At 42.6% G+C, this 21775-nt stretch overlaps 1 protein-coding gene and 1 long non-coding RNA gene across 15 annotated transcripts in view; both read right to left on the bottom strand.

The window, feature by feature from the left end:
• PPP2R5E (protein phosphatase 2 regulatory subunit B'epsilon) overlaps positions 1-7872 on the bottom strand; it is a 101150-nt gene extending 93278 nt beyond the window's left edge. For 9 of the 14 annotated variants that reach the window (XR_006282229.1, XM_038405811.2, XM_043516987.1 and 6 more), the window contains exons 1-2: positions 7736-7872; positions 4168-4331 (exon numbers count right to left, since the gene is read on the bottom strand). Coding sequence is in view for 13 of the 14 variants with exons in the window: in XM_038405811.2 (XP_038261739.1) it covers positions 4168-4324 (157 nt within the window). In the remaining variant the exon portion in view is untranslated. Of the gene's footprint in view, positions 1-4167; positions 4332-4410; positions 4564-7735 lie in introns of those variants that run through there. The other 5 variants (XM_038405812.2, XM_043516983.1, XM_043516984.1 and 2 more) reach the window with 2 other exon arrangements.
• Positions 7873-9519: 1647 nt separating this feature from the next.
• Positions 9520-19678, bottom strand: LOC122460747. Its single transcript, XR_006282230.1, has 3 exons — positions 16487-19678; positions 15088-15090; positions 9520-9532 (listed from the first exon to the last, which is right to left on the bottom strand). It is a non-coding gene; the product is annotated as an uncharacterized LOC122460747 (long non-coding RNA).
• Positions 19679-21775: the final 2097 nt, after the last annotated feature.

The following is a 21775-nucleotide window of genomic DNA, read 5'->3' as shown; positions in this document are numbered from 1 at the left end:
GGGGTGTGAAAAGGGGAGGGAGGGATAGCTCAGTGGTTTGAGCATTGGCCTGCTAAACCCAGGGTTGTGAGTTCAGTCCTTGAGGGGGTCATTTAGGGATCTGGGGCAAAAATTGGGGATTGGTCCTGCTTTGAGCAGGGGGTTGGACGAGATGATCTCCTGAGGTCCCTTCCAACCCTGATATTCTGTGAAATCCACACCCCTGGGTGATGCAGTTATACTGACCTAATCCATGGGGCAGACAGCACTATGTCAATAGAAGGGCTTCTCCCATTGACACAGCTACCGCCTCTCGCAGAGATGGATTAACTACGCCAATAGGAGAAGCTCTCCTGTCAGTGTAGTAGCATCTTCCCCGAAGCACTAAGGCAGTGCAGCTGCAGCATTTTAAGTGTAGACTTGCCCTTGGAAAAACAAAGAACAGGCAAACAGAATTATACTAAGGTATCAAAGAATATGGAACAGGGTGGGGGAGGGGGATGTTTATTCCTGACGTACTTTACATTTGTCCTGATAATACAAAACGGTTTGAATTTAAAAATTTCACACCTGTCACTTATCTCATCTTCCCTAAGAAATCAATTGCTTTACTCAATGAAACTAGACATGTTTTTATGACAGAAAAAACAGTGTGCAGTACATTCTTTTCCTATTCAATTTCAGTGCACGCCACTCAGCACATCCTTAAGCGCACATACAAGTATAAAGCAGCACTGGAAACAGTCTGGAAAGTCTAGCAGCATTTTGGTTAGGTTTTGGTGCTTGATATTGAAAATATATATACAGTATATTTTTTTACCTCCTTCCCACCAACTCCTCCTTTGTAACTTGCACCCATATTGATCTACTTCTAGATATGTTTACAAGACAACAAACACAATGTGTGAGGCAAACCAACGTTAATTAAAACAAAATAATCTCCAAACAAAAACCACATAAACAATGAAAAAAAATCACACACCAGACAAGCAAAACCAATTATTTCATGATTAAACAGACAAAACTTGAAGGTCAACAAAGCAAAGCTGTGTTGTTGGACTACTGGATTGAGACGGGAATATAAATTCCAGAGATGAGGCCTCTCCATTGAGACTGCTCTCCCACAAACTCCCAAATGTAGGGGGACTGTCAGCTCTGACAATCTCAACAGCCCCTTTTAAAAGGCAAAAAGGCAGCCTTTAAGGTAGTCAAAACCTACACTATACTATCTGGGTGGTCAAACTGTGGCTCATGAGCCATATGCAGCTCTTTTACAGCTAAAGTGCAGCTTGCGGAGCCCCCAACGCCCCCCAATTCTCCACCGGGAGAATCAGACCGGGGTGAGGGGGAGCCCAGGCTTCTACCCTACGGCAGGGTGGTGGGGTTAGGGGCTTCTGCCACAGATGACTGGTGCCTGCTGAGAATGGGGGGGCACAATTTAAAGGTCATTCCATCCCCACCCCGAAGAGCTTGAATCACGCCCCCTCAGGAGGCGCTGGGAGGGAGAGGAGGTGCTGACCTGTGGGGCTGCCGGCAGGTGCTGGGGGGGGGGAGGGAGAGGAGCTTATCCACATGGCTGTCAGTGGGTGCTGAGCACCCATCATATTTTTCCCCATGGGTGCTCTAGCCCCGGAGCACCCACGGAGTCAGTGCCTATGCCCTCAGTGGCCCTTCCCTGAAGCTCCCAGGTATTAGCTCTGCGTGGACAGGCTGCAGAAAAAGCAGCATCTCCCCGGGCAGCTCCCAGCTGTTTGCCACTGCCTCTCCCCACTGCTGCAACTTCTAGCTTGCCGGCTCCACCAGCTGCCTTGAAAGGAGGGAGCCTGACGTCACCATGTGACCAAGCGGACCAAAAAACCCTGGCAAAAATCGGAGGGGGGGAGAGAGAGAGAAACGATGACGACACTTTACCCCCTTGTGCCTTCCCCCATGCATCACCTCTGGCAGCGGGGGGGGGGGAAGGGGGGGAAGAAGGGAGGGTCTCCCACCTGTCAGGGCTCATGGCTGAAGCCCCAGCAGGCATGCCCCAGCTCTCGAACTTCTGAAGATTGTCTATGTGGCTCAGAGGGTCAGTAAGTTTGGCCACCCCTGCCAATTAGGAATCCATAAAATTTACCAATATCTTGAATCACATGCTCTTATTAATGTTCTTATTCCTATCTGAGAGAACCATACAAACAAAAGTCAATTAATTAAGTAAATTACGAAATTTACTGAAGTCCATGGAATATCCTTATGTTTCAAGTTAAAGACAAGCCAAAGAATTTGCAGAATTGGGACCTAACAGCCTATCCAAGGGAAACAGTGAAACTGACTATACACAAAGGGTTGGCAATGCATAAGTTAAATATATATTCATATTTTTCACTCCTTCAGCTTCAGTAATATTGGGTATTACTGGTAACAATAATAGGTAAAGTATATTATAGAAAAAGTGTGAATTTTATGGTGTCTCTTCAATAGATATAACTTATCCGAAGCAGCAGTATTAGGTCCAAATCCCACAAATGAATCACCACAGGTGGACCCTTGTGTCAGCATGAAGGGCCTCCCATGAAATCAATGAGAAATAACTTACAAGATCAAATCTTCAGTTTGTAAGCCAGGGCACTGTAACAACTGCTTATTATACTAATCTTAATTCTCTCTGATATTTAGTGCTCCATGTTTGTCGTATTCACACACTGTCTCTTGCAGTAATAGTTAAACCCCAACCCTGCAAACACTTACACACATTCTTAACTTGACCAGCATAAGTAACCTCATTGATTTCAATGGGTATACTCATGGTAGTCAAGTTAAGAATGTGTGTAAGTGTTTGCAGGGTTGGAGCCTTAGATAGCAGGGACCAAATTTTCGTTATATGTGCATAAAGTGCCTCATGTATTCCTTGAATGAATCACTAGGAGCCACTGCAATACAAATAATTAATAACAGTTGTAGCAACAGTTTGCTCATTTTTATATGAAATGTAAATCAATTTAATTTCCAAAATTTAGTCAAATTAACCAAAGGGCAAATTGTCCTTCTTTATGAACCAGAGTCATAGGTATTTCAAAAAGAAAGCGTCAGGGATGACAGGCCGAAAATTTAACCTACAATTAAAATGATATTTTTAAAAAGTTATTTGGCTCCTGATGTTAAAAATTCTAGTAGCTCCACAAAAAAAGTTCTCAGACATGTTACAAAAATGACAACTCCACTGAGTAATCCACTAACAAAAATTCAGGCAACCTGGTTTTCTCTCAATTGATAGATGCATATAGATGTGTGTATTTTTCATGTGTCTACTCCATTCTTGCGAGCAAGCAGGGTGGCAGGACTCTAGTCAGAGCAGGTCCTTTACATATTTAAATACTTTGACTAAACACAAAAGTATCAGACAAGTAGAGAGAAGGGATGTAGAAAATGTACATATCTGCAAAACAAAACAAAGGTGATAGGCCTAAACCTACTAGCTCTTGATAATGTCCAGAATTATGAACTTCAATATCAACTAACACAATGATCAACTCTAATATTAAACTTTAGTTAACTGTACTTATTTTCTTCACTTGTAAACAAAAAGTAGAATGAGATAACCTAGAAATCTGCATTTGACCACCTAAGCCTCTTCAATAACAGTTTTGGAAGGCTGAATGAATGACAAAATGAAAATACATACATCCTTTTCCCTGCAAGGACATGATTCTAAGAGCTGCTCTGTCCCCCAGACTTGTACTAAAAATCAGTGGGAGTTGAGAGCACTTAGCTCCCTGCAGAAAGTGCTTTGCAAATCACAGAATTCAATGCTAAATTAATATCGTTCACATCTGCTAATGAATCATCTTCTCATTTAAAAACTATTGCCACATTGGATTAAACGTTAAGGGTTGATAACCTAAAATATGTGCAAAAAGCTTGCGTGCCTTCAGACTGCCAGCAATGGTTCTGTTAATATTAGAATTCAGAACTTCCACAAGTATTGCAAACAGTAAACACATATCCATTCATAGATGCAAGTTTTCATTTTTAATATATTAACAGATGCCAATTTTTTTTAGCTTAATAAATATTAATATGGCATGAACTGTTTCTCACTCACATGTCAAATTCCCCCCTCAAATTTCTTACAATACTTTTTAGCACAATTTAGATTCTGCTGTAAAATAAAAATATTTTAATCATACAACTGATCTTGAGCCTTACCTTTTAGAAAAGGCAGAGGAGTTAATTCAATAGGCTTGCCCTGAGACCTAAACTGGGAGGAGCTTTGTGACCTCTTCTGTCTGGCTTTTCTGACGGACTTCCGAGAAAATCCGTCTACTTTATCCACTGACGGAGGAGTGGTTGGTGCTGAGGACATATCCCTACTGAAGGAAAACACACATTATAAATACATTCCCAGTGGATGAAAACAGGTAAAGATTAAATGAGTTTGTCAAGAGCTACCTCCTTCTCCTCATTCACATCCCTCCTAGGAACCCACTTCTGACATCAAAGAGAGATGGTCCATCAATTTACATATAGGCATTATGAAGTAGCTTCATGGTACTATTGTAATTCTTGTCCGTCCTCTCCCTATTTTGTCTATGGCCCTCACTTGTTAAATCATGTCTACATTTAGGCACTGATTCTGCAATCAGATCCACACATGTAGACACATGTGTATCCATCAAGATCAGTTGATGTCTATGGAACTTCACAGAGGTCCGGGAGTATGCCTGTGTAGATGTGTCTGCAGGATCAAAGCCTTAGATCATAAGCTTTTTGGATCACAAAATCTCTTTTACTTGTTTTCACAAAGCACCACGAACACTTCTAGGAGCTGAAAAATAATAATGAATTTTAATATTAAAGTCTCAACTATTTTATAGGGCAAATAAAAACAGAAATAAAATTCAGTTTACTATCGATAAAGAAAGGTGGGTGTTTTGTGGAAACATTAAGTTCACTAAAATATACTGCTATTCTTTAAAACCAAAGAAAGTTCACTAGGTTTGGTCTACACTAGCAAATTATGTTGGTGTAACTACGTCACTCGGGATGTTGAAAATCCACCTCCATGAGCAATGCAGTTATATTGACCTAACTCCCGTGTAGACAGCACTATGTCAAATGGGGGACTCACCTGTTAATATAGCTACCGCCTCTCAACAACCAAATTCTTGATTTTTACCAGGCTTGCCTTCTCTGACAAAAAAGTTATACCACATTCTCTCAGTGAAGTGGAAAGAACAGATTTAAGAAAAAAGATTTAGCTCCAGATCCAGCAAACACTTACACATGTTCAACTTTAAGCAGTAGAGTTACTCAGAGTAGTCACAGATTCATAGATACTAAGGTCAGAAGGGACCATTATGATCATCTAGCCTGACCTCCTGCACAATGTAGGCCACAGAATCTCACCCACCCACTCCAGCGAAAAACCTCTCACCTATGTCTGAGCTACTGAAGTTCTCAAATCGTGGTTTAAAGACTTCAAGGAGCAGAGAATCCTCCAGCAAGTGACCCGTGCCCCATGTTGCAGAGGAAGGCGAAAAACCTCCAGGGCCTCTTCCAATCTGCCCTGGAGGAAAATTCCTTCCCGACCCCAAATATGGCGATCAGCTGAACCCTGAGCATATGGGCAAGATTCACCAGTCAGATACCCAGGAAAGAATTTCCTGTAGTAACTCAGATCCCACCCCATCTAACATCCCATCACAGGCCATTAAGCCTATTTACCATGAATATTTAAAGATCAATTAATTACCAAAATCATGTTATCCCATCATACCATCTCCTCCATAAACTAATCTTAAAGCCAGATAGATCTTTTGCCCCCACTGCTTCCCTTGGAAGGCTATTCCAAAACTTCACTCCTCTGATGATTAGAAACCTTTGTCTAATTTCAAGTCTAAACTTCCCAATGACCAATTTATATCCATTTGTTCTTGTGTCCACATTGGTACTGGGCTTAAATAATTCCTCTCCCTCTCCGGTATTTATCCCTCTGATATATTTATAGAGAGCAATCGTATCTCCCCTCAACCTTCTTTTAGTTAGGCTAAACAAGCCAAGCTCCTTGAGTCTCCTTTCATAAGACAAGCTTTCCATTCCTCAGATCATCCTAGTAGCCCTTCTCCATACCTGTTCCAGTTAAATGTGTGTAAATGTTTCCAGGATCAGGGTCTTGCAGCATGTTTTTGGAAGGTCCTGAGAGCACTCAATGTCCATTGATTCCAATTATCTAAAGGACTACTATTGCTAATGGGAGTTGATTTTGCAACCTGCAGTACACCTTGAAGTTCTCATTTTGTTAAAATATTTGGGGACTGATCTGATTCATAAATAATTTAAATCAACATTATTTGAATTTTTGTTATTATGCACAATACTTTATAAGTATGATTTTTTAAAAATTATGTAAAATGAGGGTTGTTAAATGAAACCCTCTCAACTTTAATATGTGAAAAATTATTGTGTGTGTGTGCGCGCGTGTACACACACACACACACACAAAGTCTACTGAAAATATAAAATACATAACTTCTTCAAGGAACCAAGAGGAATCCCTTGATATTGGACAGTGAAGCTGGCATCTAAAAACAATTCTTATTTCATCAACTAAATTTTTCTTCAGGTGTGGCTTCATTATCGTCCCAAATAATACATCCTACATTTAATAGGCTATGAGCAACACACTTCTATACTTGAAACAGATGTTATTTACCAACTGAAACAGAAGCCAACATAACCATGGCATCAAGGCGCCATAGAAGTTGCATGGGAAAGTCAGACAAATTATATGGAGAAATGGTTATATACTTTCACTTCAACAAACCAATTTGTGATTCTTAAGTAAGGGGAGAGTAGAGTCCCTCAAAATATACAAAAACAAAAAGTTATGTTTTGTCAGCAGGACTCTGGAAATAACAAAAAATGACACACATTCTAGATCCGTTATTCCTATTTTGCCTAATTAAAAAAAATTTCATCTCCTTGTCAAATGTAACTATTAAAAAAATCTAACCATTTCCCCAGAAATATTTGTACACAGTCTCAAAATGGAATTGCTAAGAACATTAACGGACAAAGACCACAGCAGATCACTCAAACTGCAGGATCATTCTGTCAGCAAGACACTTTACCCACACTTCTCTGCTGTAAATTTAGTAACAGTTTCTCTCACCTGATTTATAAATTATTAAATTCTAATTCAACAAGACTACATCCAGCCTTAACAACATTACAGTAAACACTGGTCACTTTTTCACATTCCTAAATGATCATTTAAACGCACTGAAAAACACTATTTCCATGGGGGGGGGGGGAGGAATGAGGTTTTTTATTGAGTGCAGCACAAGTGGTGAATAACTGCATTTACAGCTATAGCTTTTCTTAATAGAAAGTGTTTATTTATAACACGGGCAATTTTTTAGGATTTTGGTAAATACACAGCGACACACACTAGAGACTGTCACCGCTGGGGACAACAATACGAGGAAAGGCGAGTGAATGTAAAAAATACCGATGGATGTCCCTGCTAGTGGCTAGGTAGGAGCAAGCGCCTCCACCAGGCACTCCGTGAAAGCAGGGGTGTAATTAGCTGCATTCTGACGGGTGTTACTGGATGTCATTTCCATCCAGCAGGGGATAAGTAACACAGCTGGACTCTATCCTTTACCACCCCCGCCCCGTGATCCCCCCTCTTCTCTAGCGCTCCCCGAGTCTCCCGCCCTTCCCCCACGCCGCGGCCGGGTCGCTGCCCTCTCGGGGCTGGGGGTGAAGTTACCTTGACCCTCCTGGCAGAGAATTCGGAGCCGAGGAGGAGAAGGCGGAGTGAGCCGGGCTCGAGGGAGCGCGGCCGAGCCCTGGCGGCGGCGGCCGGAGCGTGGTGCGCGCCGGCCTCTGTCCCTGCAGCTGCAGGAGCCTGTAGGCCTCGGCGGCAGCGGCCTCCTCAGCGCAGGGCGGCGTTGGCGGCGGGCTCAGGAGCGGGCAGCTGCTCGGGCTCCGCTCAGTCCCGTGCGCTCGGCGCGGCCCCCTGCCTGCGATGGCTGCTGTCTCACTCACATTCCCGGCGGAGCCCTGCGGAGGGGCCTGCGGAGGGGCGGCCGAGCGCGGGCCGAGCGGAGAGGAGCCGCGGTAGGGCGGGCGCGGCGAGCGGCGCTGCGGCTGGCGCTGGTGGCCTCCTCTGCCGGTGGCTGGCTGGGGGAGCGAGGGGTCCCGGCTGTGTCGCGGTCGCGCTCGGGCTCGCTCGCTCCTATTGTCAGCCACTCTCACTGGGCTCCGGCCATGGCACACACACAACCGAACGTGCTGCCGCCGCCCACAGCCCGCCCCCCGCACACGCCCACTCAGCCCGCCGCCGCCGCCGCCGCCGGGGCGCGCCGCCTCATTGGCGCCCGCCGCCGGGAAGCGGGAGCGCCGCCGCCGGAGCCAGCGGGCCGCAGAGGTACGGGGCGGGGGCGGCGGCCAAGCGCGCACCGGAGGCCGGGCACCACGCCTGAGCCTGGCGAGAGGAGCTGCCGGCGCTCCCCCGGGTCTGGCGGTGCTGCCCCGGGCTCCTCGCACAGGGAGCAGGCCGCCAGCAAGGCCTCGCACCGGGTAGCGCTGCCCGCCGGGCCCTGCAGCTCGGGGAGACCTACGCCCTGCCGCGGGGCTGGCAGCCGGTCTCTGTGCTGAAAGGCGCGCCCCGAAAAGAGACCCTCCCCGTCGGAAAGGGCAAGGCGAGCGAGGAGGGGATGCCTGCCAAGGTAAAGCCGAGCTCTCCCCGACGGAGCCCCGTACGCCCCCGGGGTGCTCCACAGGGCGTCTGCGGGGAGGCGCGGCTCGCCGAGCCCCGCTCTGCAGGGGGGGGGGCATGAACCATGTTGTCCGGCCGGTTCCCAGCCGGGATAAATACGATCTGCCTCCTTCCCTCCACTCCCCCTGCAGCGTCGCTGGGGTGAGCTGAGCTACCCGGCTGTTGTCCCTGTGGTCGGTGGAGTGCCACACCATAGCCCTGTACGTGACAAGGACTGGCGGGGGAGGAAAGATGCTGAATAAATGTGAATTTACATCCTGTAACTGAAGAAATAAAGCTGCTTTTCAAAGTATTGTTTAACAACCTTTCTCCCCCCCCCCCCCCCGCAATGTTAAAATAAAAATGGGGAAGACTCTTGCTGAATTCTCCCAATTATGAGATTTATGCCAGCCCTGCATATCTTATAGCAGAGGGCACTTGGGCTTCCCAGTGCTATGGGCTTGGTGTTTTCTAATGATTTTTTTTTTAAATGGGTACAGGTATATGTGTGCAACAAAGTGAGTATTTTTAATAATAGCTAATAACTTTCACATTATGGCTAAATATATATATGGCTTCTGTGTTATATTTATAATGCAATATTTCCCCCATGATTTTGGCAAAGTAAGGCCAAACCTTACTGCTTTCACAAGGAAGTAACTGGGAGTATAATCAAAAAGAAAAGGAGTACATGTGGCACCTTAGAGACTAACAAATTTATTAGAGCACAAGCTTTCGTGAGCTACAGCTCACTTCATCGGATGCATAATAAAAACTTGCTATAGGTATTCTTCCTCTCTCTCCCACCTTCACTTGCTCCTCTAACAGGTCTTTTTTTAAAAGATGCTCTTTGAACTATTTAAGAGGAGTGAATTTTTTTTTTATGTGAGCTATTTAAAAGTACACAGTGGTAGGTCGTAAGCATGGGTAACGTACTGAAAATCATGGTAGCTACTAGTGTTAAGACCACATAGATGGTCTTTGCCTCGTTTTCCTTTTATGTCTTCCCTCATTCCATTTGTTCTTTATAATTGTTTCCTCCGTAGTCAAGGAGTATACAGTAGTACCACACTAAACACAGGAGGAGTTGAGCTGATTGCTAGGGAACTGAGTTAGTGCGAGAGCCATGAAAGATTTAAAGCTTCACTCTTCTCATTGCTATACAGATAGACAACTAAGCAATCAGAAAAAGTGTTCAAAAAAATTCCATATGACTGAGTCTAAACTGCAAAAAAATTGTCATTTCCTGTAATGGGACAAAAAAGTAGTACACTATCTACCTTGTCATGTCCCCAGAAAACTTGTATTTAAAAAAAAAAAATTACAATAGAGACTTAGCTCTTAACTACATTACAAAACTTGTATTGATGGAACTAAAAAACATCTAGTTACAGAGGAGCAAACCCCTAATATAGATACGCTTAAATCACTTTAAATCCACTTCAACCAATTTAGCTTACTGTAGTAATTTATGGTATTAAGCTTAATTGGTTTAAGTGATCTATTACAGGGGTTTACACCAGTGTAACTAGATCAATTTGCAAAAAAAAAAAAAAAAGAGTACTTGTGGCACCTTAGAGACTAACAACTTTATTTGAGCATAAGCAGCTCACTGTAGCTCACGAAAACTTATGCTCAAATAAATTTGTTAGTCTCTAAGGTGCCACAAGTACTTTTTTTTTTTTTTTTTTGGCGAATACAGACTAACACGGCTGCTACTCTGAAAATAGATCAATTTGTTATACCAGTGCAATTGTCCAATAGAGACAAGGAGTTCACCGTTTCAGTTAACGGAGTTTCACATCGTTATGTCCCTCCATGTCTATTAATTAAAATTCTCTAGATTAGCCAAATTCAGTGTCCTCCATGCCATTTAAATTATGTATAGAGCACTGGAGTGAGGCTTAGGAGACCTTAGCTGCTAGCCTACTGGGGACCACAGGCAAGTTATTGAACTTGTCTATGCTTTAATTTTCTCATCTGTAAAATGGGGATAATATTTATCTCCTTTGTGTAAAGCACTTTGATATCTACAGATGAAAGGCAGTATATAAGAGGTTATTATTCTTAAAATAAGTTCCTAGGGATAGAAGAGCTAGTAGTCGGACTACTGCAATCCACATCTCCGCAGATAGTCTCATGACCTCCCTCTCTTGCTGTTTTATATGTTATTATTAGGTTACATAAACTTGTATTAGAAAATGAACAAATCATATTTAAAATGATGTAGTCCATATAACTAAAAATTTGCTGTACAGGACTTGCTATTTCCATTTTGACTGCTACAGGCATGTTTGTTGTAATATTTATCAGTCTGATGTGGTGGAGAGCATCTCAAAACCATGAGACCTAACAATGTATAAATGACACTTACTTTTTCTTTATCTTCTGGCCAGCAAATTTTCCACAACTCTTCTTTCCTTTTCTTGCAGATTGTTTTTTTTTTTCTTTCCTGGTCATGTCCCATGAGTTCTTGTATTCCTTTAAGAGAAATACGAATCTTGTCCCCAAATGTGCAGGGAGATTTGTCTGCACCCTGATGAAAAGCTGTTGTCACGTTAGAGACACAGCAACTTTTTTTTTTCATTTAACGCTTCATTTACATTTTGAGAAATCTGTATTTCCAAGAAATTACATATTCTGGCATCTAGGCAGCAATTTAGAATATCCTAAAAATTCACAAATCTATCGTTAAAGATTAAAAGCTACCAAACAAGCAGCACCAAGTAAAGCTCAGAACCCCCAACATCTTCAGGGAAAAGCCTGTATTTATATATAAGCCTTTCAATGTGCCCTAAAGGTTTAGGGGCAAAAAAGAACTCTATTGGATCGTAGCACGCCTCCACTGATGTATCTCTATCCTGAGTGAACAAGTTGCAGGACTGTCATCTCAAACATTCCAGGTCATCATATATGAGAGAGAGGTGTTTTCTACAACTGCACTGCTCAATTCTTGCTGCACAATGTGAGCCCAATTAAATTTTTTTTTCCCCTTCAGGAAAGTGCAACTATGAGCCTTTAAAACAAAAGAAATTTAATTTAAAGAAATTTTCAAAAGGTAGCTTGTTTTACTTTTAAGAATAGGCATTAAAAGGCATTAATGCTCTGTGGAGAATGGTCTGTCCAGCTCAACATCTATAGTGCCAAAACAATACTGGTGGGCAGAGCCTACTCTGCACTAATTACTCCCAGGTTTGGTTTGCCTAGGAGTTTCAAAGCGTGACTAAATATCCACTATCTAGAAAAAAGAAAAGGAGTACTTGTGGCACCTTAGAGACTAACAAATTTATTTGAGCATAAGCTTTCGTGAGCTACAGTTCACTTAATCGGATGCATGCCTCCGATGAAGTGAGCTGTAGCTCACGAAAGCTTATGTTCAAATAAATTTGTTAGTCTCTAAGGTGCCACAAGTACTCCTTTTCTTTTTGCGAATACAGACTAACACGGCTGCTACTCTGAAACCTGCCGCTATCTAGGGTTCATGGACCTGTCTGTGATACAGAATATGACTTAAATTTGAGAAAAGGGAGGCCACATGGCCCAGTGCTGCCTTCCTGGATTGGCACAAGGGAAGAACCCTTTGTAAACTTTACCTAAAAACTTCTACCAAAGACAAGGTCACTGAATGGATAAGGTTATGGAAGTCTTGCTCTGTTTGGTAGTAAACAGTTTTATTTGGCTACTTCATCTGGTCTGTGTGTCCATAGTGAGAGTTATATAATGCTCTATAAAGCAGTGGTTCTCTACCAGGGGCATGTTTACCCTTGGGCTTACACAGAGGTCTTCAAGGGAGTACGTCAACTCATCTAGATATTTGCCTGATTTTACAACAGATTACATAAAAAGCACAAGCTAAGTCAGTACAAACTAAAATTCATACAGACAAAAAGAAAGTAAGCAATTTTTCAGTAATAGTATGCTGTGACCAGTGTTCCCTCTAATTTTTTTACATCCATGTACAGAATGAATTTTGTTATGTGCACCAATAGTGAGGTGATGTGTGACACACCACCTTCATATTGATGCACATAACAAAATTCATGTGGTGGGGCTGAGAGGTTTGGAGTGTGGGAGGGGCAGAGGGTTGGGGTGTGGGGGAATGAGGGCCCGGGCTGGGTTTTGGGAGGAGGGGTTCAGGATGCAAGAGGGGGCTCAAGGCTAGACCAGAGGGTGCTGGGTGGGGGCTTTGGGCAGAGGATGAGGGGTTGGGGATGCAGGCAGCCCCGGGGCTGCAGTGGGGAGAGAGGACTCCCCCCAGCCCTCTCTCGCCACAGCAGCTCGGGGCCTGGGGAGAGGCACCTCCCCCTGGCCATGGCAGCTCTGAAGGGGCTAGGCTGGGCTGAGGGAGGGGCTCCTCTCCCCAGCTGGCCGTGACAAGTCTGGGGCAGGTTGGTGCCGCGGCAGGTCGGCGCTGGGGCTTAATAGGCAGCTGTGCAGCCACATAGCTTAGAGGGAACTTAGGCTGTGACACTTTTGTATTTTTGTCTGATTTTGTAAGCAAGTAAATTTTATGTCAGATGAAACTTGGGGTGCACAACATAAATCTGACACCTTAAAGGGGTACAGTAATCTGGAAGGGTTGAGAACCACTGTTATAAAGCATCTACACATTGAGGGTAAAATGGTCACTCGCCTAAAGGTGAGTGACAAAGATGACCAAAGGGATGTAAACTATTGCAAATGAAGAGCAGCTATTAATGGAATTATGTCAGATTGGAAGGAGGTCTCAAATGGAGTTCCACAGGAATCTGTTTTGGGTCCAGTGTTATTTAACATCTTTATTAAATGACCTGGATGTAGGAATAGAGAGCATACTAATCAGATTTGCAGCTGACACAAAGGGGAAGGAGGGTTGCAAACACTTTTGGAGGATAAACTTACCCAGTTCCTTCAGACTTTGCTCACATGGCTTGCATTCCATCCCTTTGATCATCTTTGTCACTCACCTCTGGATCCTTTCCTGTTTCTCTACATCCTTTCTATACATTGATGACCAAAACTGGACACAGTACCCCTCTACTCGGCGCTGGTTAAGCCTCAACTGGAGTACTGTGTCCAGTTTTGATCATCAATGTATAGAAAGGATGTAGAGAAACTGGAAAGGATCTAAAGGTGAGTGACAAAGATGACCAAAGGGATGGAATGCAAGCCTTAGTGTCTGAAAGGCTTTTTGAGAGTCTCAGATGCACAGTTTTAGAGAGTTGCAAAGTAGAAGTAAAGAAATGGAGTCTATAAAATGACTATTACTCACTTAGGCATGGTGTGTATATATAGTTGAAATGTTCTTTCCCCTTCATAAGTTCTGTTTTCCTAATTTATTACATTTTAATATATTTGTTTTTAAATGCGGAGGGGGGGGATTGCACTGATTTTGTTGCAGAATAAAATTCCATTATTTGAAACATAATGAATCATTGTCATTTCACATCATATGCTGGCTGGTGCTCAACAGTTCTGAAAGTGACCATTTACCTGTTACTGCACAGTGTCACACAACACAAGATCATTCACAAACAAAATTAATAGGTGCAATGACAATGTTGTATCCCAGCATGTACAGCAATCACCACATGGTTCATACCAGGCCGCAAAAGAGCAAGGCCAGGTAAATCACACTACACCACCACAAGCTACTCTATTAAAATGAAAAGGAGTACTTGTGGCACCTTACAGACTAACATTTATTTGAACATAAGCTTTTGTGAGCTACAGCTCACTTCATCGGATGCATTCAGTGGAAAATACAGTGAGGAGATTTATATACACAGAGAACATGAAACAATGGGTGTTATCATACACACTGTAAGGAGAGTGATCACTTAAGTTGAGCTATTACCAGCAGAAGGGAGTGGGGGGGAAAGGGAGAAAACCTTTAGTAGTAATAATCAAGGTGGGCCATTTCCAGTAGCTGACAAGAACATCTGAGGAACAGTGGGAGGGGAAATAGTTTTACTTTGTGTAATGAGCCATCCGCTCCCAGTCTCTATTCAAGCCTAAGTTAATTGTATCCAGTTTGCAAATTAATTCCAATTCAGCAGTCTCTCGTTGGAGTCTGTTTTAGAAGTTTTTTTGTTCAAGAATAGCCACTCTTAGGTCTGTAATCGAGTGACCAGAGAGATTGAAGTGTTCTCCGACTGATTTGTGAATGTTATAATTCTTGATGTCTGATTTGTGTCCATTTATTCTTTTATGTAGAGACTGTCCAGTTTGACTAATGTACATGGCAGAGGGGCATTGCTGGCACATGATGGCATCTATCACATTGGTAGATGCGCAGGTGAACGAGCCTCTGATAGTGTGGCTGACGTGATTAGGCCCTATGATGATGTCCCCTGAATAGATATGTGGACACAGTTGGCAACAGGCTCAGATTGACAGAGCCAGAAGAGTCCCAGAAGTTGCCTACTACAGGACAGGCCCAACAAAGAAAACAACAGAACGCCACTAGCCATCACCTTCAGCCCCCAACTAAAACCTCTCCAACGCAGCATCAAGGATCTACAACCTATCCTGAAGGATGACCCATCGCTCTCTCAGATCTTGGGAGACAGGCCAGTCCTTGCTTACAGACAGCCCCCCCAACCTGAAGCAAATACTCACCAGCAACCACACACCACACAACAGAACCACTAACCCAGGAACCTATCCTTGCAACAAAGCCCGTTGCCAACTCTGTCCACATATCTATTCAGGGGACACCATCATAGGGCCTAATCACATCAGCCACACTATCAGAGGCTCGTTCACCTGCGCATCTACCAATGTGATATGTGCCAGCAATGCCCCTCTGCCATGTACATTGGTCAAACTGGACAGTCTCTATGTAAAAGAATAAATGGACACATCAGACATCAAGAATTATAACATTCAAAAACCAGTCTGAGAACATTTCAATCTCTCTGGTCACTCACTTACAGACTTAAGAGTGGCTATTCTTCAATAAAAAAAAAACTTCAAAAACCGACTCCAACGAGAGACTGCTGAATTGGAATTAATTTGTAAACTACATACAATTAACTAAGGCTTGAATAGAGACTGGGAGTGGATGGCTCATTACACAAAGTAAAACTATTCCCCCATGTTATACCCCCCCCCCCCACTGTTCCTCAGATGTTCTTGTCAACTGCTGGAAATGACTCACCTTGATCATCAGTACTAAAGGTTTTCTTCCTCCCCCGCTGGTAATAGCTCATCTTAAGTGATCACTCTCCTTACAGTGTGTATGATAACACCCATTATTTCATGTTCTCCGTGTATATAAATCTCCCCACTGTATTTTCCACTGAATGCATCCAATGAAGTGAGCTATAGCCCATGAAAGCTTATGCTCAAATAAATTTGTTAGTCTCTAAGGTGCCACAAGTCCTCCTTTTCTTTTTGCGAATACAGACTAACACAGCTGCTACTCTGAAACCTGTCTATTAAAATGATCTTTCAAAGTCTCCCTGAGCCATATAGCTCCACACTGAGATCTTCTAATAGCCCTTGTATCTGGCTATTCAAATTGAGCAGACAGCCACTCCACTCCAGCGGAAACTTTTCCCCCTTTGCTTCACAGATATGCAGGACACAGCAGGCAGCTATAATCATTAGGAATTTTTTGTCATGGAGGTCCAATCTTGTGAGTAAACAATGCTAATGTCCCTTCAAATGACCAAAGGCACATTCAACTGTCATTCTGCACCTGCTGAGCTGGTAGTTGAAGCGCTCCTTGGTGCTCTTGAGGTGACCAGTGTACAGCTTCAAGAGAAAGGGGTAGACCTGGTCCCCCAGGATCAGTACTGGCATTTCAACATTGCTAATGGTAATATGCCAGTCGGGAAAGAAAGTCCCTGCTCGCAGTTTTCTGAACAGTCCTGTGTTCTTAAAGATGGGAGTGTCATGCACTTTCCCTGACCTGCCAACACTGATGTCGATGAAGCATCCCTGGTGTTCCACCAGCGCTTGCATAACCACAGAAAAGTAGCCTTTTCTGTTGATGTGGTCTGTGGCAAGTTGTTTCTGATGCCAAAATATGGACATACATGTCATCTATCACTCTCCCCGTAGTTCAGAAACCCCCATGGCTGCAAATCCATCCACTATGTCCTTCCCATTTCCAGGAGTCACAAACCTGCATAACAGGAGGCGATTAATGGCCCAGCACACTTGCATGATAATGGCCCCTGCAATGGATTTCCCAACTCCAAATGGATTCTTTGGCATTGTAGATTTCCACAGTGCTATTGCCACTCATTTGTCAGTGTACCTTTCATTTGGTGTCCCTGAGCTGGAGGTCTGCGGTGAGGTTGGCACACAGATCCAGGAATGTGACCTTGTGCATCCAAAAGTTCTACAGCCACTGCCCTTCATCTCAAACCTGCATGACGATTTGATTCCATCAGTCAGTGCTTGATTCTTGGGCCCAGAAATGGTGCTCCACCATCTGCAGCTGCCTAGTGAATTCCACCAACAACTTTGAATTGGTTTTCACTATATCCCTCAGCAAGTTGTCCTCTAAGGGATCATCATGCTCCCCACTCCTCTGCACATACTCCAGAATCATGTGCCTTGTGCTTGCAACACTCATGCCAATAGTGCAGAGCTTTGCAGGCTCCCTGCTTCTGTCAGAGATGATGGACAGTAAGGAAAGCCATGCAGGTTTTGGATTTTAAAAAAAAGGTATGAAAATTATGGGATATAGATGACATTATGGGAAGGATACAGTTGCAAACTGGGAAGTTGACTCCATGCTCCCAGTCAACTGTCTACAACATATTTCAGCCGCATCACACATTGCCAAAACTTCCCAAAAGACAGAGCGCTGGATGATGATGAGTTGCATACCTATCCATTGTGCACTGCACTCTGCATCAATACAAGCACTCCTGGTGAGTATGTGCCCTACTGACACAAGGAGCCAAATATGCATGCACACAACCGATAGTCTGCGTCAGCTATATGCAATGTAGACATGGCCTTACTGTAGAAGTTACAATTTTTCATTGCTCTGGGAAGATTTGAAACTTTCTGGAATGCTAATGGCCTTGAAGTACTCTCCTAGAAGTGGCAGGTAAAACAAATCTATGGAGCTGGACTGGCAACAGGCAAGTGAAGAAAACTAACATCCACTTAAGAAACTGTTCTCCCTTCTTTCTCACTCTTTTAAAGAAAAATCCCTTCTATATGTTAGTATTTTCATATGATGATGGACTGCTGCCACTTTGGATTAGATGCATCATGTGGTTCCCCGCTGGGCAATGTTGCCAAACTGAGTAATCATGTTAAACTTTTAGAAGTTGCATGTATTTTATATAATATTTTAATTTAGGAATAGCAACATGGTTGGAGAAATGAGGAGAGGGTTTAGAGTTAAGAAGTCTTTGGGTAAAACCTGGGCCCCAGTAGCAAAAGTCCTATTGACTTCAGCGGGGCCAGGATTTCCCTCTTAATTTCTAATCCTCATTCACCACCGACCTATTGTGTGACCTTGAGAAAATCTCTTCATCTCTCTGCTTAGTTTCCCCTCTAACACAGGGATAACCATACAAGTTTAACTCATAGGAATGCTGTTAGAATTCAGTAGCTAATGTTTGTAGTACTTTGTACATGCCAGTTGCTGAGTATTATTGGTTTTGCCAACCCATGGGAGAAGCAGTAAATGGATGCTGTCCAAATCACTTCATTTGTGCAGCAAACATTCCACATTTCTTGATGTTTTCAGTTAGCTGTATTTGGAGTGGAATTTCTAAAGCTTATAGTCAATAGGAAAGGTTAAACAAACATTTTGAAGTTTAGTGACTCATAGAAGTATTCTCGACTTTGAATTTTGTATGATTGTTTTATAACTGAAGAACAGTGTTCTGCTTTCTGAAATGGTGGCATTCACTGCTGTGGTACTTGGAATATCAGCAACTGGTTGGGCATGCAGCCCTGTCACAATCTGAAGGAAGACAAACTGTTGATTTTGTATTCAGCAATTCCACATTTAGGACTCAACCTTCAAATGTGCCTAACCTAAATTCAGCCCTTTTGAAAGGTAGGGGGCAACAGTGGTGTTATTACCCCTCTCCATCTCCTTTAAGCCCCAGGATTAAAGGGGCCAATATGAGCTCTGGCCTAAATTAGAGCAGACTCAGCCTATTGAAATAAGTGTAAATAGAAATAAAAATCCAAATAAAACAGTTTTACAAGTATTTCATTCCATAGTAGATGGGCACATGTAAACACAAAATGCTTCTATGCTTTAATACGTAACGAAGCCTATTTTTCACAACATTTGTGACCTGTGTAAGGAAAAAAGGACAATTATGGGACCTTGCTCACAGGAGTAGTTCTACTGTTACTGAATACAGTAGGACTGTTTGAGTAAGGGTGGCAGGATCCAGTGCCTAAATCCTTGAACTGTTACCATTTTACCAAGAATATTGACATCTAGTGGTGTTCTACAGAAATCCCTGTTAAATATGAGATTACTGAAATCTGTGTCTACACATCCAATACAATGAAATGTAGGAATTCAGAATGATATGAACTTAATCTTTATATGGGACATAGTATTAAAGCACATTAAAATATGTAGCAAAATGACACTGAGTTAGCTGTAAGTTGGGTTTGTTGTGCACAGTTCTAGGTTACTAATACAGACTATGTTGCTATGTGCAGAGCTCACAGTAAGTAGGAATTTACAGGTTGCAGCAGTTTAGTGTTATCAGCTGTTATTGTTTGTTTCCTTCCCTAGAAAATGACAAACTCAAATACTTAAAGAAAGGAATGAAATAGCAATTGTAAAATAAAAGTGAAAGGAAGAATTCTTAGGGTGTGTATTTCTAACCATTTGGCAGTGTTAATATACTCATAGATTCCATCTTCTGGTGCTGTGTCCTAGTCTACAGCACAAACCTAGAGAAAGCTAATGTAAATGAAGAAAAAAATAAATTGTATAATTGTCAGTTATGGGTAAACCCCAAGTCTAGTTATAGTTTGGTTTTGGGGAGATTTTTTTATTTTCACAGTCACCAGTTTAAAGGGAAGGTCCACTGATAAGATATGTCACTTAGGTTCAATAAAAGTATTTACTAAATTAGATTATTATAATGTTCAAAATTTGCTGTAGAAGAACTTGTAATTGTTTCAGTATCTCTGGTGAATAAAAAGTGCTTGTGTCTCATTGTGGGGTCTTCAGTCTTTATGACACTCTTTTACTTCTAGGAAGCCCCCTTTGCTATTATAGGATAGGGCTGAAAGAATCTACTTCACCAGGCATTGAACATAAGCAAGGTTCAAAGTTAGTGTGTGGTAGTAGGACAGAGGAATTCTACAGCATGCTGAGGAAAACCACCATCCGCCCCTATAGATGAATGCCCCCTGGGCACAGCTGTCCCCATGGGTAGGTGGGAGGGATGTAATGGTGGTGTGCTGGTGGGTCAAGCTCACAGATTTTACCCATGACAACGTTTCAAAGGCTGGTGCGCCCATCACAGAAATACCACCAGAAATATTTTATTTTAGAACAAAATTCAGGGACAGTTTTACATGCAGCAAGCTTACAGGAAATTGTAAGAGCAATAGTCCTCCAACCTATGTCAGAGTCCTACACATTAAGGTCTCTGATTATCTACAGATATTCTCCCACAACAGAGTCCCAAAATAAGTATTTTCTCTGCTAATATCGCCCTTGTAACTTTGCAGGACTGAGGCATTTGTTTATCAAAGTTTTTGGAAGTAGCAGAAGTACTTAGTGTTTTGCTTGTGTTTCAGGAGTTAAGTTTTTTTTTAAAAAATAGAGAACCCACATATGTTTTCATATGTAGGGACTTCAGGTTTTCATCACTGCCATTAATATCTACTGCAGAATCTCTCTCCAGACTGCCTTTAATGGGTGTCATAGGCCATCACAGCCTTTCAGGACCAGACCATTTTTTCTAAGAGGAATATTTTTCAAGGGTTGTCAGTGGCTTTAACGCATGAAATAAAACATAGTTAAACTCCTATTGACCCAAACTGACCTGGGGCGGAGGCTTTCCATGGTTTTGTCAAGCTTCAATAAAATGAAACATGAACATGTCTTCTTACCTCTGCTTCTTTGTACATAGCTTACAATAGCAACAAGCACAGTCTTATTTCTTCTGTGTACCTTCATCTGCATTTTCTCACTGACTTACTCCAAGTGTGACTGATATTAACATATTTAGAAATTCAAAAATATTTCATGAATCTATACAGAGAGTTATTAGGTTTGTAGCAGCCAAGCTACAGTGAATGTGTCTGCCGTAAGGGCCAGGAGGAACTTCTTTCCTCTATAATCAAATATGTCAATTTACTGTGGAGACTTTTTTTTACTGAAGAAAATGCTTAACATCACACTAAAGTGATTGGTAGACCACTAAATAAGTACAAGTGCATACACAATGAATTTTCAAAACTTTCTAAAAAAGCCAATCTTCATTTTAATTTCTACACAGAATCATTGAACTGTAGGAGTTGCAAGGGACATTAAGAGGTCATCTAACATACAATCGTGCACCCACTCTGAAGCAGGATTAACTAATTTAGTCTTAGTCTCTCTCACCGAACACTCATTTTACTGCTACTTCCCAATGGGAAGCCTCGTTTGCCGAGATAGGACCTAATCCTGCAAGATGCTGAACACACTAGTAGTTGCAGGTTCAAAAATTAAAGGGGGGGGTATGCTTTTTCCATATTTTCCTTTCCCGAACACGTGGTTCCATGCTCTCCATAGGTAATCTGCCCAAACCTGTTTCCTGTGTTATGCTGATGAGTCTGGACAGGCCAAAAATTTATGTGCCATATTGGATAAACAACTTCAAAAGCTACCTATTGCAGTACTGAAGAGAGATTTGGAAGAGGCGTGTATGTGTGTGTGTGTGTGTGTCCAGAAAGCTGTGAGATGGGAGAATAATCTTCCATAGTATTTTTAGTTTCTGAGCTGTGAACACAGTTGTAAGGATTTGAGCATACTTATGCTTTTCTAGCAACAAGGTTGAAAAGTTTTTACTTCTGTTAACTCTTCATACTTTTAGTCTGTCATAGATTGTGCCTAATGCTAAA

Source organism: Dermochelys coriacea, chromosome 6, assembly GCF_009764565.3.
Source record: "Dermochelys coriacea isolate rDerCor1 chromosome 6, rDerCor1.pri.v4, whole genome shotgun sequence".
Lineage (NCBI taxonomy): Eukaryota > Metazoa > Chordata > Testudines > Dermochelyidae > Dermochelys > Dermochelys coriacea.
The sequence above is the reverse complement of the archived record's forward strand: the minus strand, read 5'-3'. Positions and strand labels throughout refer to the sequence as shown.